At 40.5% G+C, this 27,024-nt stretch overlaps 1 protein-coding gene across 1 annotated transcript in view; it reads left to right on the top strand.

The window, feature by feature from the left end:
• Nucleotides 1-27,024, top strand: part of LOC132825826 (protein Niban 2-like) — a 188,263-nt gene that overhangs the window by 139,167 nt on the left and 22,072 nt on the right. The window contains exons 6-7 of the mRNA XM_060841342.1: nucleotides 8,037-8,152; nucleotides 18,002-18,106. Of these exons, the coding sequence (XP_060697325.1) occupies nucleotides 8,037-8,152; nucleotides 18,002-18,106 (221 nt within the window). The remainder of the gene's footprint in view (nucleotides 1-8,036; nucleotides 8,153-18,001; nucleotides 18,107-27,024) is intronic.

The raw sequence follows: 27,024 nt of genomic DNA, 5'->3' as shown, positions 1-27,024 counted from the left end.
AATGGGTGTTGGTGCTAATCAGCTAATTATGTCTCTTGGCACTAGTTTGTTGACCTGAGTTGATTCTGATCTTAATTTCTTGCTTTTATTTCCCTACGCTAATGTATTCTTTTTCTAGTACTTCACCAATTCCCTTCTCATTTATGTTACGATTTTTGTGTAGTTCCAAGTTCAAAAGCAAATTGTCATGAAATTTTCTTTGTTTCAATCACAGTACAGGGAATTGTCCTCCAACTTCTCCCTTGTAATGATAATTCTTACAGGTTGCTCTCTTTGCCAGGTTGACAATCAACATCTGCATATCACCTTATCGCTGTTCATAACCTTTTACAGTGACTGTTAGAATTCTAGTTTCTCCATTTCTGCTGGAAGAGGTTACAAGTTTGGAAGTACAGCATGTCTGGAACATGAGATCCTTGGCCTCGTGGACTCTGTCACTCAGCTCCACAAAATCTTTTACATTGCTTTCAGTATAGGCATGCTGTGCTAAATCTCTTTCTCCATTGTTTCATTTTGCATTTCGTCATTACTTCGTTTTCCTGACCGGTCGCCCACATTCTGCACTACGTCAATTTGAGGTCATCCAATATGCTTCTGCTGTCTTAATTCATAGCCATGCCTTGACTTGAAAGTTCTCCTTGTTTCTTCCCATCTCTCCAAGTCCTTGTGCTTGCCTATATCTGCTCTTCCAGTCCCACAGTCCTCCAAGATATCCATGGTCCACTGATCTGATTCCTTTTGCATTCCCAGTTGTAATTGCTCCACTGTTGGCGATATGCTTTCAGCTTGTGGATCCCAACATCTGGAATTCCATCCCTATCTGTATCTATGTTGCTTTCCTCCTTTTTAAGAAACTTGTTACAAACTTACTACTTTGATTAAGCTTTTGGTCAACTGACCTAATATCTCCTCCTGTGGTTTATAACGTCCTCTGCAGTGCTTTGCCAGGACATTTCGTGATGTTAAAGGTGCTAAACAATTGCAGGTTAGTGGTTTGATTTTGGGGAATTTTTGCTGTATGCTTTCTGCCTTCCAGCCTGAAGCCTATTTGTGTATGTGTGCAGTATACAGCATAAGATGATCTACTCTGCTATCAAGCCAAAATGGCATTCTACGTAACTCCTAAGTCAATCTTGTGATATATGCATTTCAATGTGGGTATGATATTGGATAGATATGCTGGATGCCCCAAAGACTGAGGATTGACCTGATAGAGATTTATAAAATCATGAAGGGCATGGATGGGGTAGGGGAGTCCAAAACTTAAAGGCATAGGTTTAAGGTGAGAGGATAAAGATTTAAAAGGGACTGGGAGGCAACTTTTTCACACAGAGGGTGGTGTATGTCTGGAATAGGCTGCCATAGGAGATAGTAGAGGCTGGTACAATTACAACATTTTGAAAGGTATATGATATTAGGGAGGGTTTAGAGGGATATGGCAGATGGGACTAGATCAGTTTAGGATATCTGGCCTTGTGAATGAGTTGGACCAAAGGGTCTGTTTCTGTGCTAAAACTCTGACTCTATGACTGGAGGTTGTATCAAATGGCATAACCCTTGTGTTAATTCAAAGCAAATTGAATTAATTTGGCTTTGTGACAGGCAAGATGCTGACTACACCCAATGAACACGTGCTTACAAAACTCCAAATGATGTATGATTTTGTTTAACATTTGCTAAATCACATTTGTACGAGAATTATGCTGATGACCAATTTAAGATTGTCAGTCTGACATGCAGTATGATGCATTGTGCTTAAAGGAAGCCAAATAAGTGAATACATGGGACCCTGTTATGTTCAGACCGATAGAACACGCACACACTGTACTGCTCCTGTTTCAACTGATCAAAATTGGTGATAGCCATTCTATGGTCAAGCCATTATCCTGAAGAATAAACTGATCAGACAACTTGCTTGGTTGAAATCTAACCAAAGCTATGCAGTGAACTGTCAATCATGGTCTGACTGGTGCATTCTCTGTGGTAATTCCTCTACCAATCACTTGCCAACCAGTCAACTTGTAGTATAAAAATGTTGTTTTACTTGACTTTAATATTCTTGTGAATGATCAGTATAAGGTGAAAAGATTCAACAATTTTTTTCGGAAATAATCAAATGTCAATTGCCAGCAGTATTGTGTATTCCTTGATTCATTGACACAAGCCAGAGAAATAATTACATTGTGTCTTATCAAATTTCAGAGTTGCTTTGAACATGGAACTCCAAAGGGGAGAGGATAGTCTTTTGAGGCATTATCTATATTTGCATACAGTAAAGTTGCAGTAGTATTTCCTTGGCATCTGCTGTCCTTTAGAAAAATCTGACCATACAGGACATGAGTCATACCAGATGCTGTCTATCTGCCTTCCCATGCAAGTATTTCCGAAGAATGACCATGCATGAGTTATAGTTTAATCTGCACTTACATTGATATGTAACTACTTCCATGTGTTTCATTTTTTTATGATTTGTTGCTTGTGGGTAATGGTTCATAACTTCTGACTTAATTAAATTGCCCTATTTCCCTTTGTAATCCTTTTGCATGATTTATTCTTTCCAACTTGTATGCTGTCTTTTTTTCTCTTCACATGATAAGCCTTCCTGTCGGCTATTCATAGGTGGGGTGGGGCTCCAGCACATGCCTTTCAGAGGAACTTCTGAACATCTTGCGTCTCTGGGTAAGTTGGAAGGAGAGAAAAGCAGAAGGAGAGATGATGTGGGGGAAGTCTGGCTTCTGATGGACAGAACTTAATGACATCCTAGCTATTGGCTGTAATATGCCTCACTTTCCTTATTTGAGGTCTACAAAAGGAGATGTCCACGAGATTGTTTAAACATCCATCGTTTCATCCTTCCTATACCTTGGGCTGAAAATTCAGTCATATGATGGGCTGAAGGGCCTATTTCTGTCTAATTCAACCAACACACATCAAACTACACTGATCCCATTTACCTGTACTTAGTCCATAGCCTACAATGCCCTGGCCCATCTAGATGCTTCCTAGCTGTTGCAAGAGTACCTGCCTCCACTCCCCTTTTCAGTCTGCACGTTGCATATTTCTACTCCCATCTAGGTGAAAAATACTTCCACTGACCTACATTAAGCCACTTGCTCCTCAACTAACTTATGCCCTTTGGTTTTAGACACATCTGCAAGGAGAAAAGATTCTCACAATCTATCCTGTCCGTGCCTCAATTTTGTAACCCACCGCCCCCCCCCCCCCCCCCCCCCACATTCTTTTGCTCCAAGGAAAACAAACCCAACCTATCCAGTCGTCTTGCCAAATTTTAAAAATGTCAGTATACTAGATTTAAACATGTATGTGTAATCTTCATATAAGAATGTGTGGAATCTTGTGCAGATCAGATAAGAAAAGGAGGGTTGGATGTGGTTTGGACTGAGTGTCTTCATTATAGCTCAGTCAATTTAATTCTAAAAATTAGGGAGTACAGAAAGATGTACCTGGTACAGAACCTTTTTTCTCTCTTAGCAGAAGAGGCCAAATGGCGACTCAATATAAATTTGGAAATTGTAAAGTGAGAAGGAAATCAGTTCTTTCATGCACACAGTAGCTCGCACTGAAATTACATTCGCTCCCAAAAGCATGGGTAACATCACAAAGTTGTGGTACTTACTGTCCAAACAGTGTAGAAAATGTGAGAACTTTGAACACAAGGAAGTTTTTGAATGGTGTGCTAAGACTTGATTACAGGGAATTAAACTCTACGTTCTTGAACATTTCATGTTATAAATGCGGAGCCTCGTTCATTTAAAACGGCACAAAACTTGGTTACTTTTAATTTTTGTCCTCATCATCTCTTCCCCATGAATCCCATCTTTCTTTTCCTAACTGTTTTCCTTTCTGGACATCATTTTACCTTGAATTAAATACTCATATTTATACGTTGAGGTTTAGACCCTGCTTCGTAATACTTTTTCAATCTGACAGACAACCTGTCGATTTGTACGTACGAATGATTAATTCTGATCTCTAAAGAAATGGGATGTATAAGGAATACATGTAACTAGCACAACATGTTGGCTCTATTTTGGGGGAAAAAAGTAAACATACTAGCCAAATCACAACAATAGTCAAGAGATTTTGTTTTGCAATTCAATGAACAGTTGCTATTTTGGAGGATCCTGACTTTAGGAAGCTTTCCAAAGCTGTGCTTTTAAAGCAGATGTTTCTGACTTCTGTAAAGATTTCTGACATCATCTTTACTATAATCAAGAACCAAAGTGGTTTAAAATTTGCTGTATAGTTCTTTTCTTATCAAAACACACAGTTGCTGATCAAGTTTGAAAGTTCTGATGGAACAGTTTGAGTAATGTCATTGCAGCAACAAATAACTGATTGCCAATAGAAACAATTTAGCATTAAATTCCCCTGATGGTTTATACTTGTGGATGGATTGGAATTTGGAAGCTGTCATGAGGAGCACAAGCTTATTGCCCTTGTTTTTAATTGAGCAGCTTTCAAAATTCCTCCCATCTTTGCAAATGTGTACTTACTATGCAGTCCCAAGCCAGTGTCACTGGCACAGGATAATTATTTCCCCCTCTACATCTTGTCAGTACGAGAAAGGCAGGCTTGCATTTATATAGCACCTTTCATGACCCTTGGCTGTAACATTCTTTGAGTTACAATGAGGTTTATTTAAAATCAAGTGTAGAACATGGCAGTCAACCTCCATGCAGCAAGGTTTCTCAAACAGCAACACAATGACTAGCAATCCTTTGATTCTTGATTGAGGACCAGATGTTGACAAGGGCACACAGCAGAATGCCCCTGCTCCTCTTTCTTTATATTAAAAAGAAAGTACCATCGGATCTTTTATGCCCATCTGACAGGGGAGTGGACCTTCGTTTCGTGATTCATCTGATATATGTGATCTTGGCCTGTATAGTGTGCTCAGTAATTCAGAAATGTTTATGAAAATTGTACCCAAGTCCCTGGAATGAAATTTTAAGTCCGAACCTGCTGGCTGAGTCAGAAGTGCCACTATGGAGCTGAGGTTCATACATTGCAGACTTAATTTGGCTTTGACTAAAGCGAATTGATTGTCCAAATTCAGAAACAGTTTCAGCATCTCTGTGTAAATAGTCTTTCTGCTATCATCAATTGTTTTCCTTGATTTGTAAATAACTTTGTTTCTCTTAGTCTGCATTGAATGGGCATTGCTTGATGGGTTAGACAAAGCAGTTGAACAGAGAGAGTTCGGAGGATTGTGTAAAATGTGTTCAACCCCACTAGCTGATCTCTCTTTGCATTTTTATGGTGCCTTGGAGGATAAGCTGTTTTCTTTTCTTTTTAAAAAAAAGGGTATTATTGACAAAGTGTGACACAGTGCACAATAAACAGAAGGCTCTCTAAAGGCTTGATAATTTAGAGTACTGAAGTTCTTGTTTGATATCTTATGCCTTAAGCATAAGATCATGAGTACATTTGCTTTCAGGCAAAATGTTTCAAAGCTGAACATCATTAATTTCTCCCTTTTTTTTAATTAATTGGGTTTGGTCACAAAATTGTAAATGCTAACTGTTTCTTTTATGTGTACCAGTTGTTCTGCCTATGTGAAAATCCTCTTTGTGTAAAGTTTTTTGAGAGTCCAAAAACTTGAGATGTTTGATGTCAGCATGGTAAATACAGTAAACCCTTATTCCAATCTCATCCCCTTTCCTGTCATTGGTGCATCCTTTTATAACTCCCTCCACAGTTATAAATACTGTGTTTAATGTGGTTTATGCTGATCCCATGACTTTGAGAAACCTTGTGATTTTGTTTTCTTTGGGAGAATAAGACTGTGTGTGAGTGTCATTCAACGGGGGTGAAGAGCACTGTTGAAAAAGTTAACTATTTTACCACAATGCTGACCTTTTTTGCAATTGACCTGAAGCTTCATTCTACTCTGCACCAACAATGTGTTCTAAGCCAAACCTCCTGAAGATCAGCATCTATTACACCCTTTTACCTTGTGTTTCCTTTCCTAGGAAGGTTGTTTGGAATTAATTGAACTGTTATGTTGTAAACCTACGTCATTGCGACCGAGGTTAGGATAGCTTGAGATCCTGCAACCAGCAGAAGGAACAAACTTTTATACCCATTGACTGCTCAAAAAAAGTTGGCCTAACCACTTCCAGTACAGTTACAGTGCCAATGTGGAAAATTGCCTGGGTATGACGTCTCCACAAACAAGACCAATCCAACCCAGTCAATTACCACCCCAGAGGACTACACCTCAATCATTAGTAAAATAATGGAAGGTGTCATCAAAAGTGCAGTCAAGTAGCCTGTGCTCAGCAGTAACCTGCTCACTAAAGTTCAGTTTGGGTTACGCTCAGGCTATTCGGCCCAACTATCTTCAGTTGCTTTATCAATGCCCTTCCCTCCATCATAAGGTCAAAAGTGGGGATGGTTGCTGATTGGTGCTGAACATTGCACTTTCACAACTCCTAGGGTACTGAAGTAGTCAATGTTTGAATGCAACAAGATCTGGAAAATATCCAGGCTTGGGCTGAAAACTGGCAAGTGATATTCACAACATGCAAAGGCTTGGCTATCACCATCTCCAATAAGAGACCATCTAACCACTGCCCTTGAGGTTCGATGGTGTTGCAATCACTGAATCCCCCTCTATCAACAAGCTTGGGGGTTGACTCAGAAACTCAATTGGACTCACCATATGAACAGGGTGGCTACAAGAGTAGGTCAGAGGCTAGGAATCCTGTGAATAACTCGCCTTCTAACTGCCCAAAGCTTGTCCGTTTAAAGGCCCAAGTCAGGATTGTGATGGAATACTTCCTTCTTGCCTGGATGAGTACTGCCCCAGCAACACTCGAGCAGTGTGACACCATCAAGGATAAAGCAGTCACTTGATTGATACTGCATCCACACTCTCCACCACCACCACCCCCACCACTACTCAATATACACTGCTGCTGCTATCTACAAGATGTCCAACAGAAATTCACTAAAGATGCTTAGGTATTATCTTCTAAACCCATGACCACTTTCATCTAGTAGGTCTAGGGTAGCAGCATCACTTGCAAGTTCCTTTCCAAGCCACTCACCATCCTGAGACGCAAGTGTATAGTTGTCCTTCACTCTTGTTGCATCAAATTCCTGAAATTCCCTCCGAAGGACATTGTAGGTCTACATGCAACACGTGAACAGTTTAAGAAGGCAGCTCAACACCACCATCTCAAAAGCAACTCAGGAGAGCAAATGCTGGATCGGCCAGCAATGCCGGAAAAGAAAACCTCTACTCTTGATCAAATATCCTTTTCCTCTGAACCCCCTAACTCCAGGCAAACAAAAATCTCAGCACACTACCTGCTGTTGGAAATGGAAGACAACAAGGAAGACCAAAACATGCTTCAGAAAGACATTTAATAGAATGATAATCAGGTTTTTTTATTTGGTTCGCATTAAAATTGTTTGCAAAGTTTTGGGAGGATGAAGGGCGTGTGGTAGGTATTCTATGATTCTAAACTAGGATCAGACACTTGATGGCGGAAAGATGCTGATGAACAGGATTAGTTAAACGCTGTCAGTATATATCCTTGCATGTAGAAGTGCAGCAACATTGTGGATTTTATGGAAAAGGCCTTTTTCTTTGAGTCAATACAAGTATTTCACTGGAAGTTGTCAGTGAGAGTAAAGGTTATGCACAATCTAATTGACAATTGTTGGTATATGCAATGCTAATCATTACTGAGTGAGGCATAGGCATTCCATTGTTTAAGGGAAAATGAAATAAACACTTGACGCTGAGAAAGATGTGGAGAATGTGAAGGGAGGGCAAACCAGTGGGAATAGGTTTGGAAAGTGCAAGTAAAAGGTAAGTAAAAGGTGAGTAATACATGACTGACAGCCTCCTTTTGTAAACCTCTTCTCTTCATCCCCCAATGACTCAATCAATTGGTCAACCATGCATAAATCATGCAGCAATATAAATCATTTAAAATTGTGTGAAGCATGAGAGTTGTTCAATGTAATATTTCATATGTAAGCATTTTGTTGTATTACAGGATTGCCTGAGGATTGCAAAGTAGAGACTCCAGCCTTCACAGATGCTGTCCGATTGTACCGTCAGTCAAAAGATCAGTATGGCACATGGGACATGCTGTGTGGTAATCAAGCACAGGTAAGCTATCTCACTTATAATGGGGAGAAGGTGGGGACTGCAGATGCTGGAGGTCAGAGTTGAGTGTGTAGTGCTGGAAAAGTACAGCAGGTCAGGTAGCATTTTTGATGGCTTGGTGATGGGAAGTGAGGTCATAGTCAAGGGGGCAGTAGGAGGCCTCATGCCTGAAACGTTGATTCTCCTGCTCCTCGGATGCTGCCTGACTTGCTGTGCTTTTCCAGCAGCACACTCGACTCTACCTCACTTATAATGTTATGCCACATCTTAATTTTGCTTGCATTCTGTAATACATTAAACGCTACCTCCCTTCTGCCAGATGTTTTATTCAGGCTTCAACTTCTTTTCTACGTTGCCACTGTGAAAATCAAGTGGCCGTAGCCCCATCAAAGTGCCAGTCGCATCTGTGTGTAAAACATATTCCACTTGTTCTCTTCCAAACTTCATTCCCACTGATTCATTCAGGACATGAAGTGGTTTACATAATTTGGTAGAGTGTCACATCTTAATGGGGCTGCTAATCGACAGCAGCCAATACAAATCCAAATATACAGCTGTCTCCATTTCTAGCCTGGAAGCTACTTTAGAAAATGACTCCAAACTAATGTTGTTCCCTCCATTTTTTTCACGGATATGAAGTAAAGGCCTGTAGTTGATACCAGCTATCTCAGTTTCACCAATGCTGAGACTATGTTTATGATGATCAAATTATTAAATCCCAAGCATTTGAAGGACGTGGGGTGTGTTTGACAAGTGCAAGTGAGATTGGCTGTCTGTGTCAGCAGGTCAGTTGAGATAATGACTGAAGGTAGTCCGTTATAGTGACCTGACTAATTGGAAGTACTTCTGAATCTTAGAGTAGATCCTCTTCTCTGTCTCTAAGATTATAATTGCAAGAATTTAGGAATTGAAGGATGTGGTGTCATGGTCTTTGGAATGGTGTAGTGTCATTACAGGTGAAAGCACTTGTGTTGTAATGTATTAAAACCAAACGACAATATAACAGAATCAAACATGACCACTGTCAATGGCCTTAAACCCACCAAAGCAAGGTGACTTCATAGTTTGTAGAAGGTATTGATCTTTATAGTGGTCTTTGGAACAATATGGGGAGAATACTTTCAATTACTGTTTGCAGTCATTTTACAAGACTAGACTGTTCTTGTGTACATGCGGCACCTCTTCTTTCACCCCTCATGTGAGCCCCTAATCCCGAAAGGATGTGGATGCAGTTATTTCCTTTCGCTTCTCTGCATGTTAGATTTATACCAGCAGCTGTAAATTCATCAGCACGAGTAAATTCAGACTAATGGTTGTGGTTGAACAGGCTTATTGCACTGTGGAGCGTGATGATTACTGCTGTTCTACTTGAGCCAGCACCATTTCACTCTGGTACAGAATTAGCACTTTGCTAACTCTGTGGAGCCCACAGCTAGTTAGTGTTATTTTGTTATTCCATGCTTTTTTTTTAAGTGTTTGACCATGTGGCACTGTGTGTCGTGACAGAATGGATGTATTGGTCATATGAAATGAAATTAGTGATCCACAGGTTTAGATGGCTCATGTCTGCTCCAGGACCATACCTGAAACAAAGGGGTACTTTGTCACCTTTTCGAAACAGGAAATGACAAAACTGAAGGGATCATCTGGCTCATTGAAGACTTATTTCCCTATAAAGTTTTTGTGTGAAAATATTGTTTGCGGGTGCATTATTTCATCCTCTGGTCTGCATTAGTAGTCATTGTATTAGAACTGTTCAGCTTGTGTGTTGTGACAATGATACTATCTTTATTGCAGTTGGGTTACCCTTTTTGTAATAGGCTTATATCACAGGAATAATAAAATATTGATTTGATTCATCCTATTTCTAGAAGAGCTTTGTATTCTTTAAACTATTCCCAGGATGAGCAAAATCGAATTCAAATAGGGGAAAATGAGGACTGCAGATGTTGGAGATTAGAACCTGCTATTACATGCCTGTAAAGTTGATTAATTTCTGATGAAGAGTCTTCTGACTCAGAGTCAGAGATGTACATCATGGAAACAGACCCTTCGGTCCAACCCGTCCATGCCGACCAGATATCCCAACCAATCTAGTCCTACCTGCCAGCACCTGGCCCATATCCCTCCAAATCCTTCCTATTCATATACCCATCCAAATTTATTTTAAATGTTGCAATTGTACCAGCCTCCACCACTTCCTCTGGCAGCTCATTCCATACATGTACCACTCTCTGTGTGGAAAAAGTTGCCCCTTAGGTCTCTTTTATATCTTTCCCCTCTCACCCTAAAACTGTGCCCTCTAGTTCTGGACTCCCCCATTCCAAGGAAAAGACTTTGTCTATTTATCCTATCCATGCCCCTCATGATTCTGTAAACCTCTATAAGGTCACCCCTCAGCCTCCGATGCTCCAGGGAAAACAGCCCCAGCCTGGTCACCCTCTCCCTATAGCTCAAATCCTCCAACCCCGGTAGCATCCTTGTAAATCTTTTCTGAACCCTTTCAAGTTTCACAACATCTTTCCGATAGGAAGGAGAGCAGAATTGCATGCAATATTCCAAAAGTGGTCTCACCAATGTCCTGTACAGCCACAATATGACCTCCCAACTCCTGTACTCAATACTCTGACCGATAAAGGAAAGCATACCAAATGCCTCCTTCGCTATTCTATCTATCTGCAACTCCACTTTCCACTCAAAATGTTAACTCTGATTTTTGCCCCAAAGATGCTGCCAGACGTGTGGGATTTTGCCAGCAAGTTCTGTTTTAGTTCCTGTAAGAACTTTGTTAGGGAAGCAGGAGTTTTAAAAGGACTGAGGCCAGTCGAGTAGTAGTCTTGAAGGGAATAATGGCAGTGTTTAATTACAGTCACACAGTCAGGGGTGGACAAGGCAAAATATTTAAGGCGGAATCATAGATAACAGAAACCCACATATTTAGTGTGCGTTTAGTGACACAATCGTTGAATTATAGCTGTTCAAACCATGTATGCAGTTCTATTGTACAGATCAAGCAATAACTAATCCTGAGAACTGAAGTGGAAAAACTTTGCTTGCCAATAGCGATGGCAGGGGTCAGTGCTTCGCAGAAGTACCCCATCTAGTCTTTCTGTGGATAATTGCAAAGATACCAAAAACACCTGCTAAACTCCAAGACCACCCCAAAGTTTAAAAAAAAACTTGAGGATGGACATATTCCAACTTATCATGAAGAGAGTGAACAGTTGGTTGGAAGATGCCATAATAAAGCAAATGAATGTGATTTTGTTTTCTGAAGAGGAGCTGTCTGACAGGCTGGTTAAATTAGTAATTGCCTCGCATCAGTTAATGCATTTAGGATGGATCTTTTGGGCTTGAAAAAGATGTTCCTAATAGCTTACTTCTGCACCTTTTGTTGAATGGTTGTTGGCTTTGAGAAAATTAAGGTTCATGTTAGTTCAAGAAGGCAGCTCACCACCAACTCCAAGGTAACTAGGAGTCGGCAGTCCCAGTCAATGATGCCCATCTCCCAGGGGTGAATAAATTTAAAACAAAACAAATGCAAACATATCGGTGTAGTTCAGAGTGGACAAGCAAAAGACAAATTTCAGAAGCTGGCCAAGCTTTCCATATTGTTAATCTCATATAAAATGTCAATGATGTATGGTGATCAGAAGCTTTTCCAACTACTAATATCCTGTGTCCTGAAAAGACAGTGACCACTCAATCCTAAAATCAACAGAGGACATAAGGTTATCACTATGCATCTTAAAGACATGTACCTCAGCAAGTAGTACTAGCTAGGAGAACATGGCATGCAATGGATCAATGTTTTTGTGTGTTGGCAGAATCACACTGCGGTGCCAATATAGAAGCTCACCTAAGCTTCTATCCCTTACAGATGCCAACAATCCAGAACCAACCAATGTGCACAAGTCTCGTCATAGTCACAATTCATGAAAATCATATCTCTCACACAGCATCACCCTGGCCTTTTCTCTTAGTGGTCTGAGATCTTTGGCAACAATTTGCCCTAAAGTTGTGCAGAAGATTGCAGACTTTAGAGTATGAATTATACACTGCACAAACAGAGTTTGATCATTTTTGTCCAAAGCTCTCGGAGGGAGAAGGTGGAATTTTGCCACATAACCAAATTCTATTACTCTAAAGGCTTTCTACCCAAGTTGCCATTGTGCATAGTCTTCTCTGTAGACCTTCTTCTCAAAGTCGGCTAGGTGATACAAGACAACAAAAAAAAATCCCTGTGTATTGTGAAAAAGTTCAAAGGCCAACGATGCCAAACCTCTCAGGAGTGATGAATACTTACAAAGATTAATTTGTGCAGCAAAAAAAGTTCTTGTCAAAACAAATATGCTTTCAGGAAATGAAATTAATCCATGTTAAAATCTGAACAAGAGACCTTTCTTCATGCTAATCTCTGAAGTGGAGAAAGTCACAGTTAAAGCTCAGTGCACCCACTCCATTTGTAACAAGCTTTTGTGCTGAGCATGATGTGATAATGTATGAAGGGGTGAATGGTTCCCCCTTTTTGGTACAAAGCATCAAGGCACTGACATGGGCCTCCCCCCACCCCCTCCACCTCCCTAGATTGGCTGTGATGGGCTGGATACATCGTCAGTATGATCGACATGAGACTCCCCAAGCAGGTTCTCTACTCCCAGCCCCGAAAAGGCAGGTGAGCCCCAGCTGCATAGAGGACACCCTCAAGATCTCACATGTGAAGTGTGACATTCCCATAGACACCTGGGAATCATTGGCCCAAGACCGTCCAAAATGGAGGAGCAGCATCTGGGAAGGCGTGGAGCACCTCGAGACTTACCGTTGGGGGGGAAAAAGCAGAAACCAAGTGAAAGGAGCATGCTGCCACACCAACATCCCACCCTGTTCCCATGGCCATGTTTTGCCCCAAGTGTAACAGAGCTTGAAGTAGCTGCTTTGGTCAGTACAGCCATCTGCAGCCTCACCCTGAGAGTGGAAGAGAGTCATCCTGATCTGCAAGGGATCACCAATGATGACAAGATGTTATTCTGTTGAGGTACAAGAGGTGTGGCACATGCAGGTGATGTGATGTGTCAGGTGTGTTTATGCCAGCCTTTTCACCCAACCAAGGAGCTAGACTTCTGTGTCATCTTTGCAAGATACCAAATGGATGGCTAGTGGTATCTCACTGGGAGTGGAGGATGGCAGTCATTTAGGCTGGGTAGTCAGCTAGAACAATTGCTGCTTGAACAAATTTAGAAAATTAACTAACAGGGTCCTTAGAATGCATTTGTAAAGAAGCAAAGACTGCTTTGACTTTTCCTCTTCTAGTGAAGAGTTTCTGGATCCTGACAGACACTGTGCTCATTGTGAATGTGGGTATTGACTGCTGATTGGGATCATTATTAGTAATCATTTGGCATTGCTTTATAGGGTATAGATGTAGTTGTACCTTCAAGAGCCACAGTACAAATTTGTGTCCTTTGACTTTATGGGAAGTTAACTATAAAGCGCTCTGCAGAAATTTTAACGTAGTTAGTTAGCTGTTAGTTGCCACAGCTCCTAAACATTGAACCTATGACCATGTTATTTCAATGGAATAAAACCAAAGCTTCTGTTGTTTCCATGAAGATTTTAAGAATATTGTAATTGGATCTAGACAGGCAGCATCAGAAGAGCAAGAGAATTGACGTTTTGGACATAAGCCTTTCATCTCCAGCATCTGCAGGCCCCACTTTTTCCTCATATTTGGCTACTGGTGACTTTTTCTGAGCAGTGAAGCCAGGTGACTGTTTCCATTGCAAGGTTTGTGGTTTCAGATATTTGATGAGTGTAGTCAGAGGTCATGCGAAATGATGTGTTTTTTTTTGTTCCACTGCCTGAGGTGCTTTAACCTCAACAGCTAAAGAAATCCTGTGAATTTCCATTTCCATGCAGTGAAGTTGTTCAATTTATGGTATATACTTTGCCACTGTGAAGCAAGGCTGTCAGATGTCTTTCCTTCCTTTCCCTGCAGAAGTGTTGTCATATGACATGTTAGTTTGAGATGCTGTGAAGTATCAAGTCCTCAGCAGTAATGTAAATGGAAAGCTAAAAATCCGTCTCTTTTATGGAGCAGTGGATTATGTCCATATGTTTCTGAATATGCCCAGGTATAATGGAGTGTCCATTAAATGTATTCACTTACTTTTCCCAGTAACATTATATCCTCACAATGCATACTTGGTGTAATTCAGAATACTGAGAAGGTGATGGATCACATTCTGTACTTTTTAAACTTTGTCAGCTTTTGGTATCAAGCCAACTATGATCTTTTTGTTGCATTCAAATTGAATTAAGGTTGGATATTTTTCACATCCTCCTCCTTCCTGTCCCAAAGTTTCTGTTCATGATTGCCTGCCATGTTTTCTACAAAGAACTAAGCCACAGCTGAAATTTCGGCAAAAGCTTTATAAAGAAAGAGAAATTATACCATCGATCCCCTAGTGTTTCTTGACCTTCTGATAACATGGCCCCTTTCCGGACCTCCCTGCCATTCTCCTGAAGCTAACAACAGTAAAGTAATAATAAAAACAAATTGCTGGAGGTCTGACAGCATCTGTCAAGGGAAAGAATGGAGTTAATGTTTCGAGTGCAGTGACCTCCCTTCAGAACTGATTGTAACTAGGAAAATGTTGGTATATGCTGAAGATGGGGTGGGGGAGAAATAAATAGGTGGAAATGGAGCCCAGAAAGTGAGAACCGCGGTTGCGTAGACAAAAGAATGGGTAAGGGTGAGCCTGGGAGAAAGAACCATTGCTAATAGGAGACCATGAGTGGGTGAAAATGACTTGACTGTAATGAAAGCAGCCCATATGCTGACAAGGCCTGGTGTGTGGGAGAAGATGCTCAGGCCCTCAAATTATTGAACTTCAAATTGAATCCTGAAGACCACGGGGTCCCCAAGCGGAAGATGAGATACTGTTCTTCCAACTTGCACTGAGCGCTGCTGGAGCGCTGCAGCAAGCCTGAGACAGAAGTGTTGGTCAGAGAATGTGCTGTGTTGAAGTGGCAGGCAACGAGAAGCTCAGGATAGTTTTTGCAGACAGAATGTTGGTGTTCCACAAAGTGGGGAAACAAAGTAAAACCCCTAATTTCTGGTCTCAAAAACGACCCTAAGTTTCTGATGCTGTGCTCAGTGCAACTTGAAGAACATTATCTCATTTTCTACTTGGATTCTGAAGACTGTAGTGTGCCCAATAGTTAGTGAATAATTTGAGGACCTGAGTACTCTCTCAATCACCAGGCCTTATTACATGGGCTATTGTCATCACATGGGCTACTGTCATTACAGCCAGCTCATTTTTATCTGCTAATGGACCCCATCAGCAGCATTCCTTTTTCCCAGGCTCACCTTTATCCATTTTTCGTCTGTCAGTCTCACTTGTGCCCTGCTGGTATGCCCTCTTTCCTCGCTACAATCAGTTCTGCACTTGGAAAGTTCCATCTGCTTTCTCTCCACAGATATCGTCAGTCCTGCTTAGTTTCTCCAGCATTTTTTGTTTTTGTTTGAGGTTTTCAGCATCCACAATTGTTTGTTTCCTTTTAATGCAGTAATGATAATTAGCCGTTAACTTCAGTTTGTCCCCAATTGTACTTTCAACTTTAGTGCTGAGTGGTCTTTTCAACAAGTTTCAGTTTATTGGCTGAACAATGAAATTGAGCACCAAGTTACGAATTCATCAAGAACCATGATAGGGGCAATGAGTATTTAAACTTATTTTAGATTTTGTTTATCCATCATAAGCCACCTGTTTTTATTACAGCTGCCCTGATTTCTATGAATAAATCTCTTACCTTTTACTAGGAGTCTTCCATTATCAGGTCTCATGTTGAATCATTAAGAACTAGCTTCCTTCTGCTGTGGGAGCAGAAAAAAAAATCTATCTTCCTCAACCTAGTCGAAAGTGTTTGTGTGCAGTCGGAATTGGTCTTTAACAGGTGCTAGAGTGCGTGGGGTTTCATGAAGGATTGCTCTTTGGGGAGAAAGACCGTCCCAGGTTGGCAAAGCTTTGCAGTGGCATAAACCAATGCCTTCAGGAAAGGGAAGAGAATTTGGAAAACAAGTATGCACTTTTTAAAAAATATTTTACTTGGGGGTATTCTGGCAATTTTGTGTACCATGACTAACCAATGAAAAGCGAACCTCTTATTGGCTGGTGCTCTACGAAATAATGGCAAACATTTACCATAGCGCCAGTCCCAGTTGTATGTTGGCAAGAGCTAAAGTTAACCCAATGGACAAAATATAGTTATTTGTAACCCACAGCCTGCTGTGATTAATAGATTTTACTATTTTATCATTGTCTATGCTGTAATATTTTCCTCAGAAACCAGTCGACAAAATGCCTAGGATTTGAGTGAAACATTTCCCATCCTCCCCTGTTGAATGCCCCTTATTTCTGACATTTTTAAACTGTTGTGCCTCATTTCAACTCTCTCTCAAAATCAAATTGTTCAGTGCCAGTTTTCTTTATAATCTGAAACTTGCTCAATCACTGATATCCTTTTCCCCAAGCAAACAAACATGTAAGTACAATTATTTCCATCCTTCCTCAAAGTAAATTCCTGCAATTATATTTTCTTATGTATGTACCATTTTTGTAAATAATGGGTTGGAATTTCCTCCAGTATTCCAAATAGGAAATGCAGCCACAGGAAAAACTGCATATGCTGGGAATCTGTTTTCTTTTTCTTCCAATCTTTGCAAATGTTGATCAGTTTTTGGGACCTTCAGTATTATTTTTTTTCCCCCCTCAAGTGTTCTCCCAAAAGAACCAGTGCCTTTATACAGAAACACAATGGCCTCATTTGGTTTTGTTCTCAAACCTTCTGTTCCAAAAGCTCACCAAGTTTAATTTTTAATCAAAATCTGGTAATGTTCTTGTAAATTAAAATTTACCAAAAAGTTCTGTTTTGTTCATGAGGCCTTTGGTGGAATTTGTGGAAGTACTATGTAAAAGAGTGCAATTTCTTCATTAATTTGAAATGTTTTATTCAGCAAACATCTGATGACTTAATAAAAAAAAAGTGTTCATTGCTGAACTATTCGAGTGTGAATGGGTGATATGGAAAGTGATCATTTTTAGCAGATGGCTTGTGTAGATTTACTTTTACAACCAAGTTATTTTGGTTATTACGTTGGCTCAAGTATTCTAATGTGCAAAAGATGTCTTTTCTCTGTTTATAGCACATGCTGTGTGCCTTTCTTAAACCACTTATTGCAAGAGTCACATTTGTAATGTAGGCCAAGATCACCTCATAAACCCAGCATTTTAGTGCAGTTATTTTCAAAATAAATTTTGATCAGTGTTACTACGTGAGGTATACTGAAAGTGTCCCTGTTTGGTCAAAGCATCTTTCAGATCTCCACTTTCAGGCATTTGCGCTTTACACTCGCTTGCTTGCCCCTTTGCTCCAAGCTCTCTGGGGAGTATTAATGGCATAGAGGGAAACCTGGGACAAAGGAATCAAGAAAATTAGATGATTACGTTACTTTTTATTTGTTTTAATCTAGGTTTCATTCTGCATTGGAAAGTTTGTTGTGCAGTTGAAGTTTTGTAATGTCTTTAATTTGATTCATCACAAGAAGAAAACTAAAGAAGTTCCATCAATGATGAATGATTTTTCAGGCTGGGTTGGTGATGGAAGCGAAGATAATGAATCCAGTTTCTTCTGGAAATGTTGGTTGGCCATCTGAGCTTTGGTGATGTAAAACTGATGAATCAAATATCTCACTGCCACTTGAAGCACTTGTAGTGGTGCAAAGTTATTGGCAAAGATCATTATCAAGTCTTTTTTTTTTCTTTCTTTCTCTTTCTCTCTCTCCTCAAGATCATAAGTAATCTGGTAATGGAGGAGCTTTTACCAGAACTGGGAACTGCAATCCAACCAAAGTTAAAGGGCAAGTTTCATGACCGACAGAGGGCCTGGATTCTGGTGAGTATTTATTCATTGAATGTACGTATCCAAACAAATTGAATGATTATCGGTTCTTGTATTAGTACAAGCACAGGCACATGCACTTACATTCTCCTGAGAACTGAGAAATTATAGAGAGATTTGTGCATTGCTATCTTTGGAGACGTTCACTTTCTCTCCGCAGCTGCTGCCAGACCTGCTGAGTTTCCCTGGCAATTTCTGTTTGTGTGGCTGTCTAAAGTTTGGAGGAACATGCAGAGCAAGGTGAATGTGCAGGGAGTTATCGAGTCATACAGCACAGAAACAGACCCTTTGGTCAGCATGGAGTAGTTGGACCATAATCTAAACTAATCTAAGCAACCATAAACTAAACTAGTTATCCCTGCCTGCGTTTGGCCCATATCCCTTCAAACATTTCTTGTTCACATACGTATCCAAATGTCTCTTAAACGTTGTAACTGTACCCGCATTCACCACCCCCTCGGAAAGTTTATTCCACATACAAACCCCTGTTTTTTTAAAAAAAAAGTTGCCCCAATGTCTTTTTAAAATATTTCTCCTCTTACCTTAAAAATAGGTCCCTAGTCTTGAAATCCCCCACCCTCGAGAAAAGACACCTGCTATTCACCTTATCTATACCTCTCATTATTCGAGAAAACTCTATAAGGTCACTCCTCAACCATCTACAGTGCATGAAACGAGTCCCAACCTTTCTAGCCTCTGCTATGAGGAAAATGCATCTTGTGGGATTACTTAGAACATCTTTTCCAAAGTGCAAGTGCAGGTATGATGGATTAAATGTCCTCCAATGCTATATAATTTTCAGTCAGACCTGTTCAGATATGTTATGGTACCGACCTGTGACAGGTGAGACTTGAGCCATGTGTTCTAGCCCAGAGTTTGGGACTGTGCCATAAGACCTTCATGGAATCAGAGCTGAATTCCCAGCGGTAATTACTGTTTGTCATCCAGTTTCTAGAAATCAGAAATGCCTGGCAAATCCTTTTCTAGCCTGGAGTTTAATGAAGTCAAAGTTTGGAGCAGAATGATCAGCTACCAATTACTATCGCTTGGTTTCTAATTTCTGTCACTGGTTCTGATTGGGGCTCTGACAAGTGGTAATAGGACCAAGGAAAATCCTTAGTGTGCTTGACATAAAGACTTTATTCAGAATAAAATAGTTCATTTTTGAAACTACCCTATCCAAACCAGTGCAAGCATTTCTAAGTATGCTGAAGATCTGTACCAACAGACGGTCAACAACTGAGTTCACAGCTACTATTCCAGTCAGAATAGAAACTGACCTGTCAGAACTCTGATCTTTTAGAATCTATTAAATTGTAACATGCTGAGAGTGCAATGTAATTATGTTCCGTGATTATTGGCTGGGTGTGTGTCATGCAATAGTAATGGAGAGACATGACAACAGTGAAGCTGTGTTCTCATGTGAGCTATAGTTGAATACAATACACAACTCCTTTACATTGCTTGATGACAAATGGAAGGTGGGTTAGTAGGTGCTTTAACTTACTGGGCGGGGGCTATCACCTGAGTAAGCGAACAGTGTTGCCAATCCTATTTTGAGGAATGAAGTTGATTGTAATGTGGGACTGTTATCAAAGTGAGACATAACTGAAGTTTTATGTATTGATGTGTTTTGAATTGAATGTTAAACTTGATTTCAAGGTGCTTTTACAGGTTTTGGTGTGTCTGGAAGGCTTCCATACAAATTAATGAAACACAAACTGTGACACTGTACAGTACGACAGCAGTTGAGATATGTCACCAATTATAAGTGCCAGACAGAATGCTGATAATGTAGTACAGAAGTCTTCATTGTAGCATTGTCATTCTTCATGTTTAAATAACAACATAATTGGAAACAACTGACAATTACATATGGTATCAAAAACTTGTTTGTTCTAGTAATTTGTTCTAATGAAATATCCATGTGGTTATGTTGGGCACCAATCTGAATTGCATGCATTATAAAGAGTAGGCATAGAGTTTAGATTGAGGGATCTGTGCCTCGGTCAGAGATTAATGAAGATTGCGGCCGAGAAATGAAAAGGAGGTAAGTATCTTCATTGTCATTGGTCCGCCCTATTCACTGAACTTCTCCCTTCTTTGTAGCTGTTTCCAAAATAATTAAACCTCAGACAAATTTGTGAAGCTTGTGGTGAGGGTACTGTTGGGAATACAACATTACAATATCATCATGGTGATTAATTTCTTGATTGGAAGGTATTTAACTCCTAATTGGAAGGCGGAAATGTCCCAGTTGGACATGATGCCACCAAATTAGTTGCACCATTCACTTCTAAGAAATGATAATGCGCACTAAGTTTTGGCCTGCTCAGTTTTAAATTATGATTACCTAGTTTAAAAAAAAAGTCCAAGTAAATGTTCAGACACTATTTGTAGCATATATTTCTCCTGAATTGAATATTTATTACAACCAAATTTTATAAACACAAATTGTGGCTAGCTTAGTTGAAATTGCTTAATGGTTTGTGATACATTAAGACCAGAAGAAACAGGAACAGGTGAATGCTGCTTGGCCCCTCAAGCCTGCTCCACAATTCGAGAGGATCGTGGCTGATCCAACATTCTTCTTGTCTATTTTCCTGCACTTTGCCTGTAACCCTTGATTGCCCTACTGGTCAATGATCTATTTATCTCAGCCCTAAATTTACACAAGTCCTCTTGTCCTCACACCTCTCTGCAGTAAGGAGTTCCAAAGACACTCAACTCTCTGAGAAAAGAAATTCCTCCTCATCTCAATCTTATATTGGCATCCCTTCATTTTGACTCTGACCCACCTTACTCCCATGAGGGGAATCATCCCGTCAGCATTTACCATGTCAGGCCCTTTAAGAATCCTATATATTTCAATGATATCACCTCTCATTCTTCTGAACTCTAGTGAGTAGAGTTCTAACTTGTCTAATCTTTGCCCATAACACAATCCCTCTGTACCAGGGATTATCCAAGTGAACCTTCTCTGAGTTGCCTCCAATGAAATCATCTTTCTTTAAATAATATTTCATATGTGGTCGCACCCACCAGCACCTTGCACTGTCACAGTAAGGCTTCCGACTCTTATATTCTGAACGCCTTGAAATAAAGGCCAACATTCCATTAGCCTCCCTGATTACCTTTTGTTCGCCCTTCCAAAATGAACGACTTCATGTTTTCCCACATGTTAATTCTTTTGCTCACTTCAGTAACCTCTCAACACATCTCTATAAATTATTTGTATCTGTTTTGCAACTTGCCTTTCCACTTATCTTTGTCACCTGTAAATTTGGCTATGGTATAAGACCATAAGACTTGGGAGCAGAAATTATGCCATTCAGCCCATCAAGTCTGCTCCTCCATTCAATCATGGCTGACAGGTTTCTCAACCCCATTCTACCGCTTTCTCCCCGTAACCCTTTATCCCCTTGATACACCAGAAATGAATCACCCTCTGCCTTAAAGAATTGTCCCTTAGGTCATAGAGTCATAGAGATATACAGCACAGAAACAGACTCTTTGGTCCAACTCGTCCATGCTGATCAGATATCCCAACCTAATCTAGCCCCACCTGCCAGCACCTGGCCCATATCCCTCCAAACCCTTCCTATTCATATATCCATCCAAGTGCCTTTTAAATGTTGCAATTATATTAACCTCCACCACTTCCTCTGGCAGCTTATTCCATACATGTACCACCCTCTGTGTGAAAAGGTTGCACCCTAGCTCTCTTTTATATATTTCCCCTCTCACCCTAAACCTATGTCCTCTAGTTCTGGATCCCCCCCACCCCAGAGGAAAAGGCTTTGTCCATTCATTCTATCCAATCCCCTCATGATTTTATAAACTTCTCTAAGGTTACTCCTCAGCCTCCGACACTCCAGGGAAAATAGCCCTAGCCTATTGAACCTATTCCTATAGCTTAAATCCTCCAACCCTGGAAACATCCTTGTAAATCTTTTCTGAACCCTTTCAAGTTTCATAACATCCTTCCAATAGGAAGGAGACCAGAGTTGCCAGCAATATTCCAACAGTGGTCTCACCAATGTCCTATACAGCTGCAACATGACCTCCCAACTTAGTACTCTGACCAATAAAGGAAAGCATACCAAATACCGCCATCACTATTCTATCCACCTGCAACTCCACTTTCAAGGAGCTATGAACCTGCATTCTTTTGTTCAGCCGCACTCCCTAGGGCCTTAGCAGGACTTATACACTTAATGGTAAGATTTGCTTTCCCAAAATGCAGCACCTCACATTTATCCGAATTAAACTCCATCTGCCACTTCTCAGCCCATTGGCCCATCTGACCAAGATCCCGTTGTAATCTGAGGTAACTCTCTTCGTTGTCCTCTACACCTCCAATTTTGGTGTCACCTACAAACTTACTAACTGTACCTCTTATGCTCACATCCAAATCATTTATACAGGTCCTTAAATCTTTCTCCTCCACTTTAAACCTATGCCCCCTCCTTTTGAATTCATTCTAAGGAAATGGCCTTTGCTGTTCACCTTATCTATGTCCTTCATGATTTTATAGACTGTGATCAGATCATCCCTTAACCTCTGTGAATAAACATCCCAGCCTCCCTTCCCTTACATCTTCTCTTCCTCCAAATCATTAAAGTTGAAGTCCCAGCACTGATCCTGTGTAACACTACTGATTACAGGTGGCCAAACTGAAAAAAAACTTTTATTCCCAGTCTTTTTCCTGCCCATGAGTTGATTTTCTATGCATGCCAATAAACTACCTCCTACATAATGGGCTCTTAGCCTTATGAATTAACCTTTTGCGATGTATCTTGTCAAACGAATCCGGAAGTCCAAATGCAGTATCTACTAGTTTCCCTGCATCCCATTAGAAGTACATACACATGCTTGATAGGAGAGATTCAACAGCAAAATATATTGATACTGTTATGTGTTTATTTTGAGCAGTGATTTCTTTACCAGATCATTTCGCAGTCTTACTAAAATAATCTGGATAAAGCATGATTGACAGCTTTGTGCCCCCTTGCAGGGAGAAAAATAGCTGAGATCAAGTCTGCCCCTCGTTGCCAAAGCAGTGGATCAGAACCCTGACTAACTTATGGCCATATTGAACTTTTAGACAAGATTTAATTTTTTAAAAACAAAGATTGCAAGCCAAGCTTTGATGATAATGTAACTTGTAAAAATGGAATCCACAGACTGTGAATCCATGGAATGTTGCACCTCGCAGGGACCAAGGAAGCTTCAAAGAGAGACTTCAAAAGGCACAGCTGCAAAGCAATCTAATTACTTGCTCTACAGGAACTTATCTCCTGTCATTATATTCCTGGCTCTGGGCATAAGTTGAAAGGCATGTTTTACCCTTGTAGGAATATGCAGAAATGGTGTATAAAAACCAACTGACCCCGCCCCCCCCGCCCGATTTGTGTGTTAGTGGGTTGATGAATTTGTGTGGACTAGGTGTGCTCTAATGGTTACAGGTTGACCATAGCCACTGGACAGCCCTGTGCTGCAGGTTTAAAAAAAAGACACTTTTTTTTTATATACTAATGAAAAAAATCAGTGAAATGTTTCAGATGTTTTGTAGTTTGAGTCCCGTAGCAGTACAGCTGCACTTCTGTACTTGCAGTCAACTAACATCGACATTGTGAAAGGAAAATTTGAAATTTGAGCCCGATCTATAAAGTTCAGGTTGACATTTTTGTCATATTAAACTTTGGAGGTATCAATGGTTTTAAATACTGGCGATGTTTCGTGGACTAAAATGACTTTTGGATGGAGAAAATGCTGACCTAAAATAGTTCCACAAATCGCCCAAACATAGATTGAGGGGACACTAGGAAACTAAGGTGGAATAAGTGAAACCATCAGAACTGAAAATATAATTTTGTCTACAGACACCGAAACAAGCCAACTGAGGTCAAGAAACTGGCATCTTCTGTTTGTTTCCATGTGCCTGATATTGGACATGAAGGGTTGCCTTTGTGTTATCCAGTTTGCAAGAAAATAATAAGCTAGTTAAGGAATACAAAGGGAACTGTATTTCAGCAGCTGCTTTTGAGCAAAAGTGACAGAAAGGTAGATAGCTAAGTAATAGTCAGGATTCTATTGCCTCCTGTTCCCTCCTTATCCCAAACAGTCGTTGGAGAAATAATCATTTATGAAGATATAGCTACAGATTTCACTACTGTTGAAGAATCCAAATCACCTGTTAAATAACTGTGATCTCCTGTTAAAATCTAACAGCTCCAGCACACTAAAGCTTGTGCAGTTAGAAGATTTTATTTTGCATTGTCTATGTCAGAAATGTTTTAAAATAGTTATGCCTGTTTCATTTTGCCTCTTTTTCTCTCATTTTCTCTCATTTTGGGATAAAATTTATATCTTTCACTCAAAAATCTGCAATCAGCTCCTTCATGTTAGCTCATACAATTTTTCAATTGAATGTGATAGCTGTATGTAAATAGAAATCAAAGTATTTATTGTGGATGACCAAGTGGAAAGTCTGAAGTGGCATAGAGTTACCTCCCCCAAAAGGTGATCATAACAAATTGAGTCAGCATCGAAACCCTGGCCACTTGGGCATTGTGTAAAAAATGAGGTCTGCAGATGCTGGAGATCTCAGCTGAAAATGTGTTGCTGGTTAAAGCACAGCAGGCCCGGCAGCTTCCAAGGAACAGGAAATTCGACGTTACGGGCATAAGCCCTTCATCAGGAATGAGGAGAGTGTGCCAAGCAGGCTAAGATAAAAGCTAGGGAGGAGGGACTTGGGGGAGGGGCGATGGAGATGTGATAGGTGGAAAGAGGTCAAGGTGAGGGTGATAGACTGTAGTGGGGTGGGGGCGGAGAGGTCAGGAAGAAGATTGCAGGTTAGGAGGGCGGTGCTGAGTTGAGGGAACCGACTGAGACAAGGTGGGGGGAGGGGAAATGAGGAAACTGGAGAAATCTGAGTTCATTCCTTGTGGTTGGAGGGTTCCCAGGCGGAAGATGAGGCGCTCCTCCTCCAGCCGTCGTGTTGTTATGTTCTGCCGGTGGAGGAGTCCAAGGACCTGCATGTCCTCGGTGGAGTGGGAGGGAGAGTTAAAGTGTTAACTCCACCGAGGACATGCAGGTCCTTGGACTCCTCCACCGGCAGAACATAACAACACGACGGCTGGAGGAGGAGCGCCTCATCTTCCGCCTGGGAACCCTCCAACCACAAGGAATGAACTCAGATTTCTCCAGTTTCCTCATTTCCCCTCCCCCCACCTTGTCTCAGTCGGTTCCCTCAACTCAGCACCGCCCTCCTAACCTGCAATCTTCTTCCTGACCTCTCCGCCCTCACCCCACTGCGGTCTATCACCCTCACCTTGACCTCTTTCCACCTATCACATCTCCATCGCCCCTCCCCCAAGTCACTCCTCCCTAGCTTTTATCTTAGCCTGCCTTGCACATTCTTCTCATTCCTGATGAAGGGCTTATGCCCGAAACGTCGAATTTCCTGTTCCTTGGATGCTGCCTGGCCTGCTGTGCTTTAACCAGCAACACATTTTCACTTGGGCATTGTTACCAGTTTCCTCAAGTGTGCAGCTGACTAAATAGATGGTGAAAAGACTAATTTTTTTCTCCTTTTGCCATTCAAGTGATTTATATGCATCTTTAATTTTTAAACTTGCAACTTGGGATATTTATTAATGTGCTGACAATGGCCAATCCTTTCTTGCTATGAATTGAAATGTGTAAGATATTATTTTGTTGGCTCCTTCAATGGGTTACTGCACATAAGGATTAAATCTGGCATTGTGCCTTTTCACAATGATTGAGCCATTGTGTAGCCCAGACTCTGTTTACCTGAACTTGCTGCGTTATATTCACAGCATTTATTGATTTTGGAGGTGGGTAAATGGGTGGGGAGCTATAAGATTAAAAACACATGTTCCATTGAACAAGGAAAAGATCATCAGCAAGATCCATAACACAGTGATGTTTTGGTCTGTCAACTTGTTAAATGAAATTGTTTCCTTCTGACTTCTAGTTAGTAATACAATATCAGAGTATAATTCTGTACTCCTGAAATAAGCATATCACACAGAGCTACATCACACAAAAAATCTTCATTCAGTCCACACCAAGGTTTCTTCATATTTGTCAAGATATAGACATGCCTGAAGTAAATCAGAGCATTCACTTTTGCAGCAGTCTTTCCTATGTCAATCTAACGGAGTCTTAGCATCAAGCAACAGCTAAGAAGTCGGGATAAAAACAAAGACGACTCTAGTTTCTGCTCAGATAGACTACATAGTTTGCCTCCCCTTTTTGTTCAAAGAGATTTGAATTTAAATCTGCATTACTTGCATTCAAGGTGGACCACTTGCGTTCATTTTCATCTTCATGTTCATCTGCTGCTTGCTTTCTCAATTCTGAAGCAATGCAGCAATAAATAATAAAGCATCGAGAGTTTAACTGGACAGCCAGTGATTCAAGCTGGAAAAAAGTCAAGTCTGCATTGTTTAGTCTGCAATTATCTTGTTTAAATTTAATTTATGCCTCCACCAATAACTAATGTTTTGAGGAGTCAAAGGGTTAGTTTGGTTTTAATGAAATGGAAATCTCTTCAGGTTTCATGTGCCTCCTTTGTTATTTGAAGATTTCTGTTTGCCTAGAAGTTGAAGTTGTAAACTTAATTATGGACTAAGATGAATAGGATGTAGCTTTTATCTACCATTTTAGTACAATACAAATAATGCATCATATCACTGGCCTGTGTAAAACCCTAATATGAGAGACGATCCTTATTCTCAATTTGTCTGATGCCATTGCGAATGGGATGGAACTTGTAGCTGTGCATGTCTGCCCCTTGAAACATGTCTGAGTTATGTGAGTATGAAAATCTTTAGATTTGTGCCAACAATTGTTGGATGAGCCAGTCTTTGGAAATTGATTTC

This window comes from Hemiscyllium ocellatum, chromosome 21 (genome assembly GCF_020745735.1).
Source record: "Hemiscyllium ocellatum isolate sHemOce1 chromosome 21, sHemOce1.pat.X.cur, whole genome shotgun sequence".
Lineage (NCBI taxonomy): Eukaryota > Metazoa > Chordata > Chondrichthyes > Orectolobiformes > Hemiscylliidae > Hemiscyllium > Hemiscyllium ocellatum.
The sequence above is the reverse complement of the archived record's forward strand: the minus strand, read 5'-3'. Positions and strand labels throughout refer to the sequence as shown.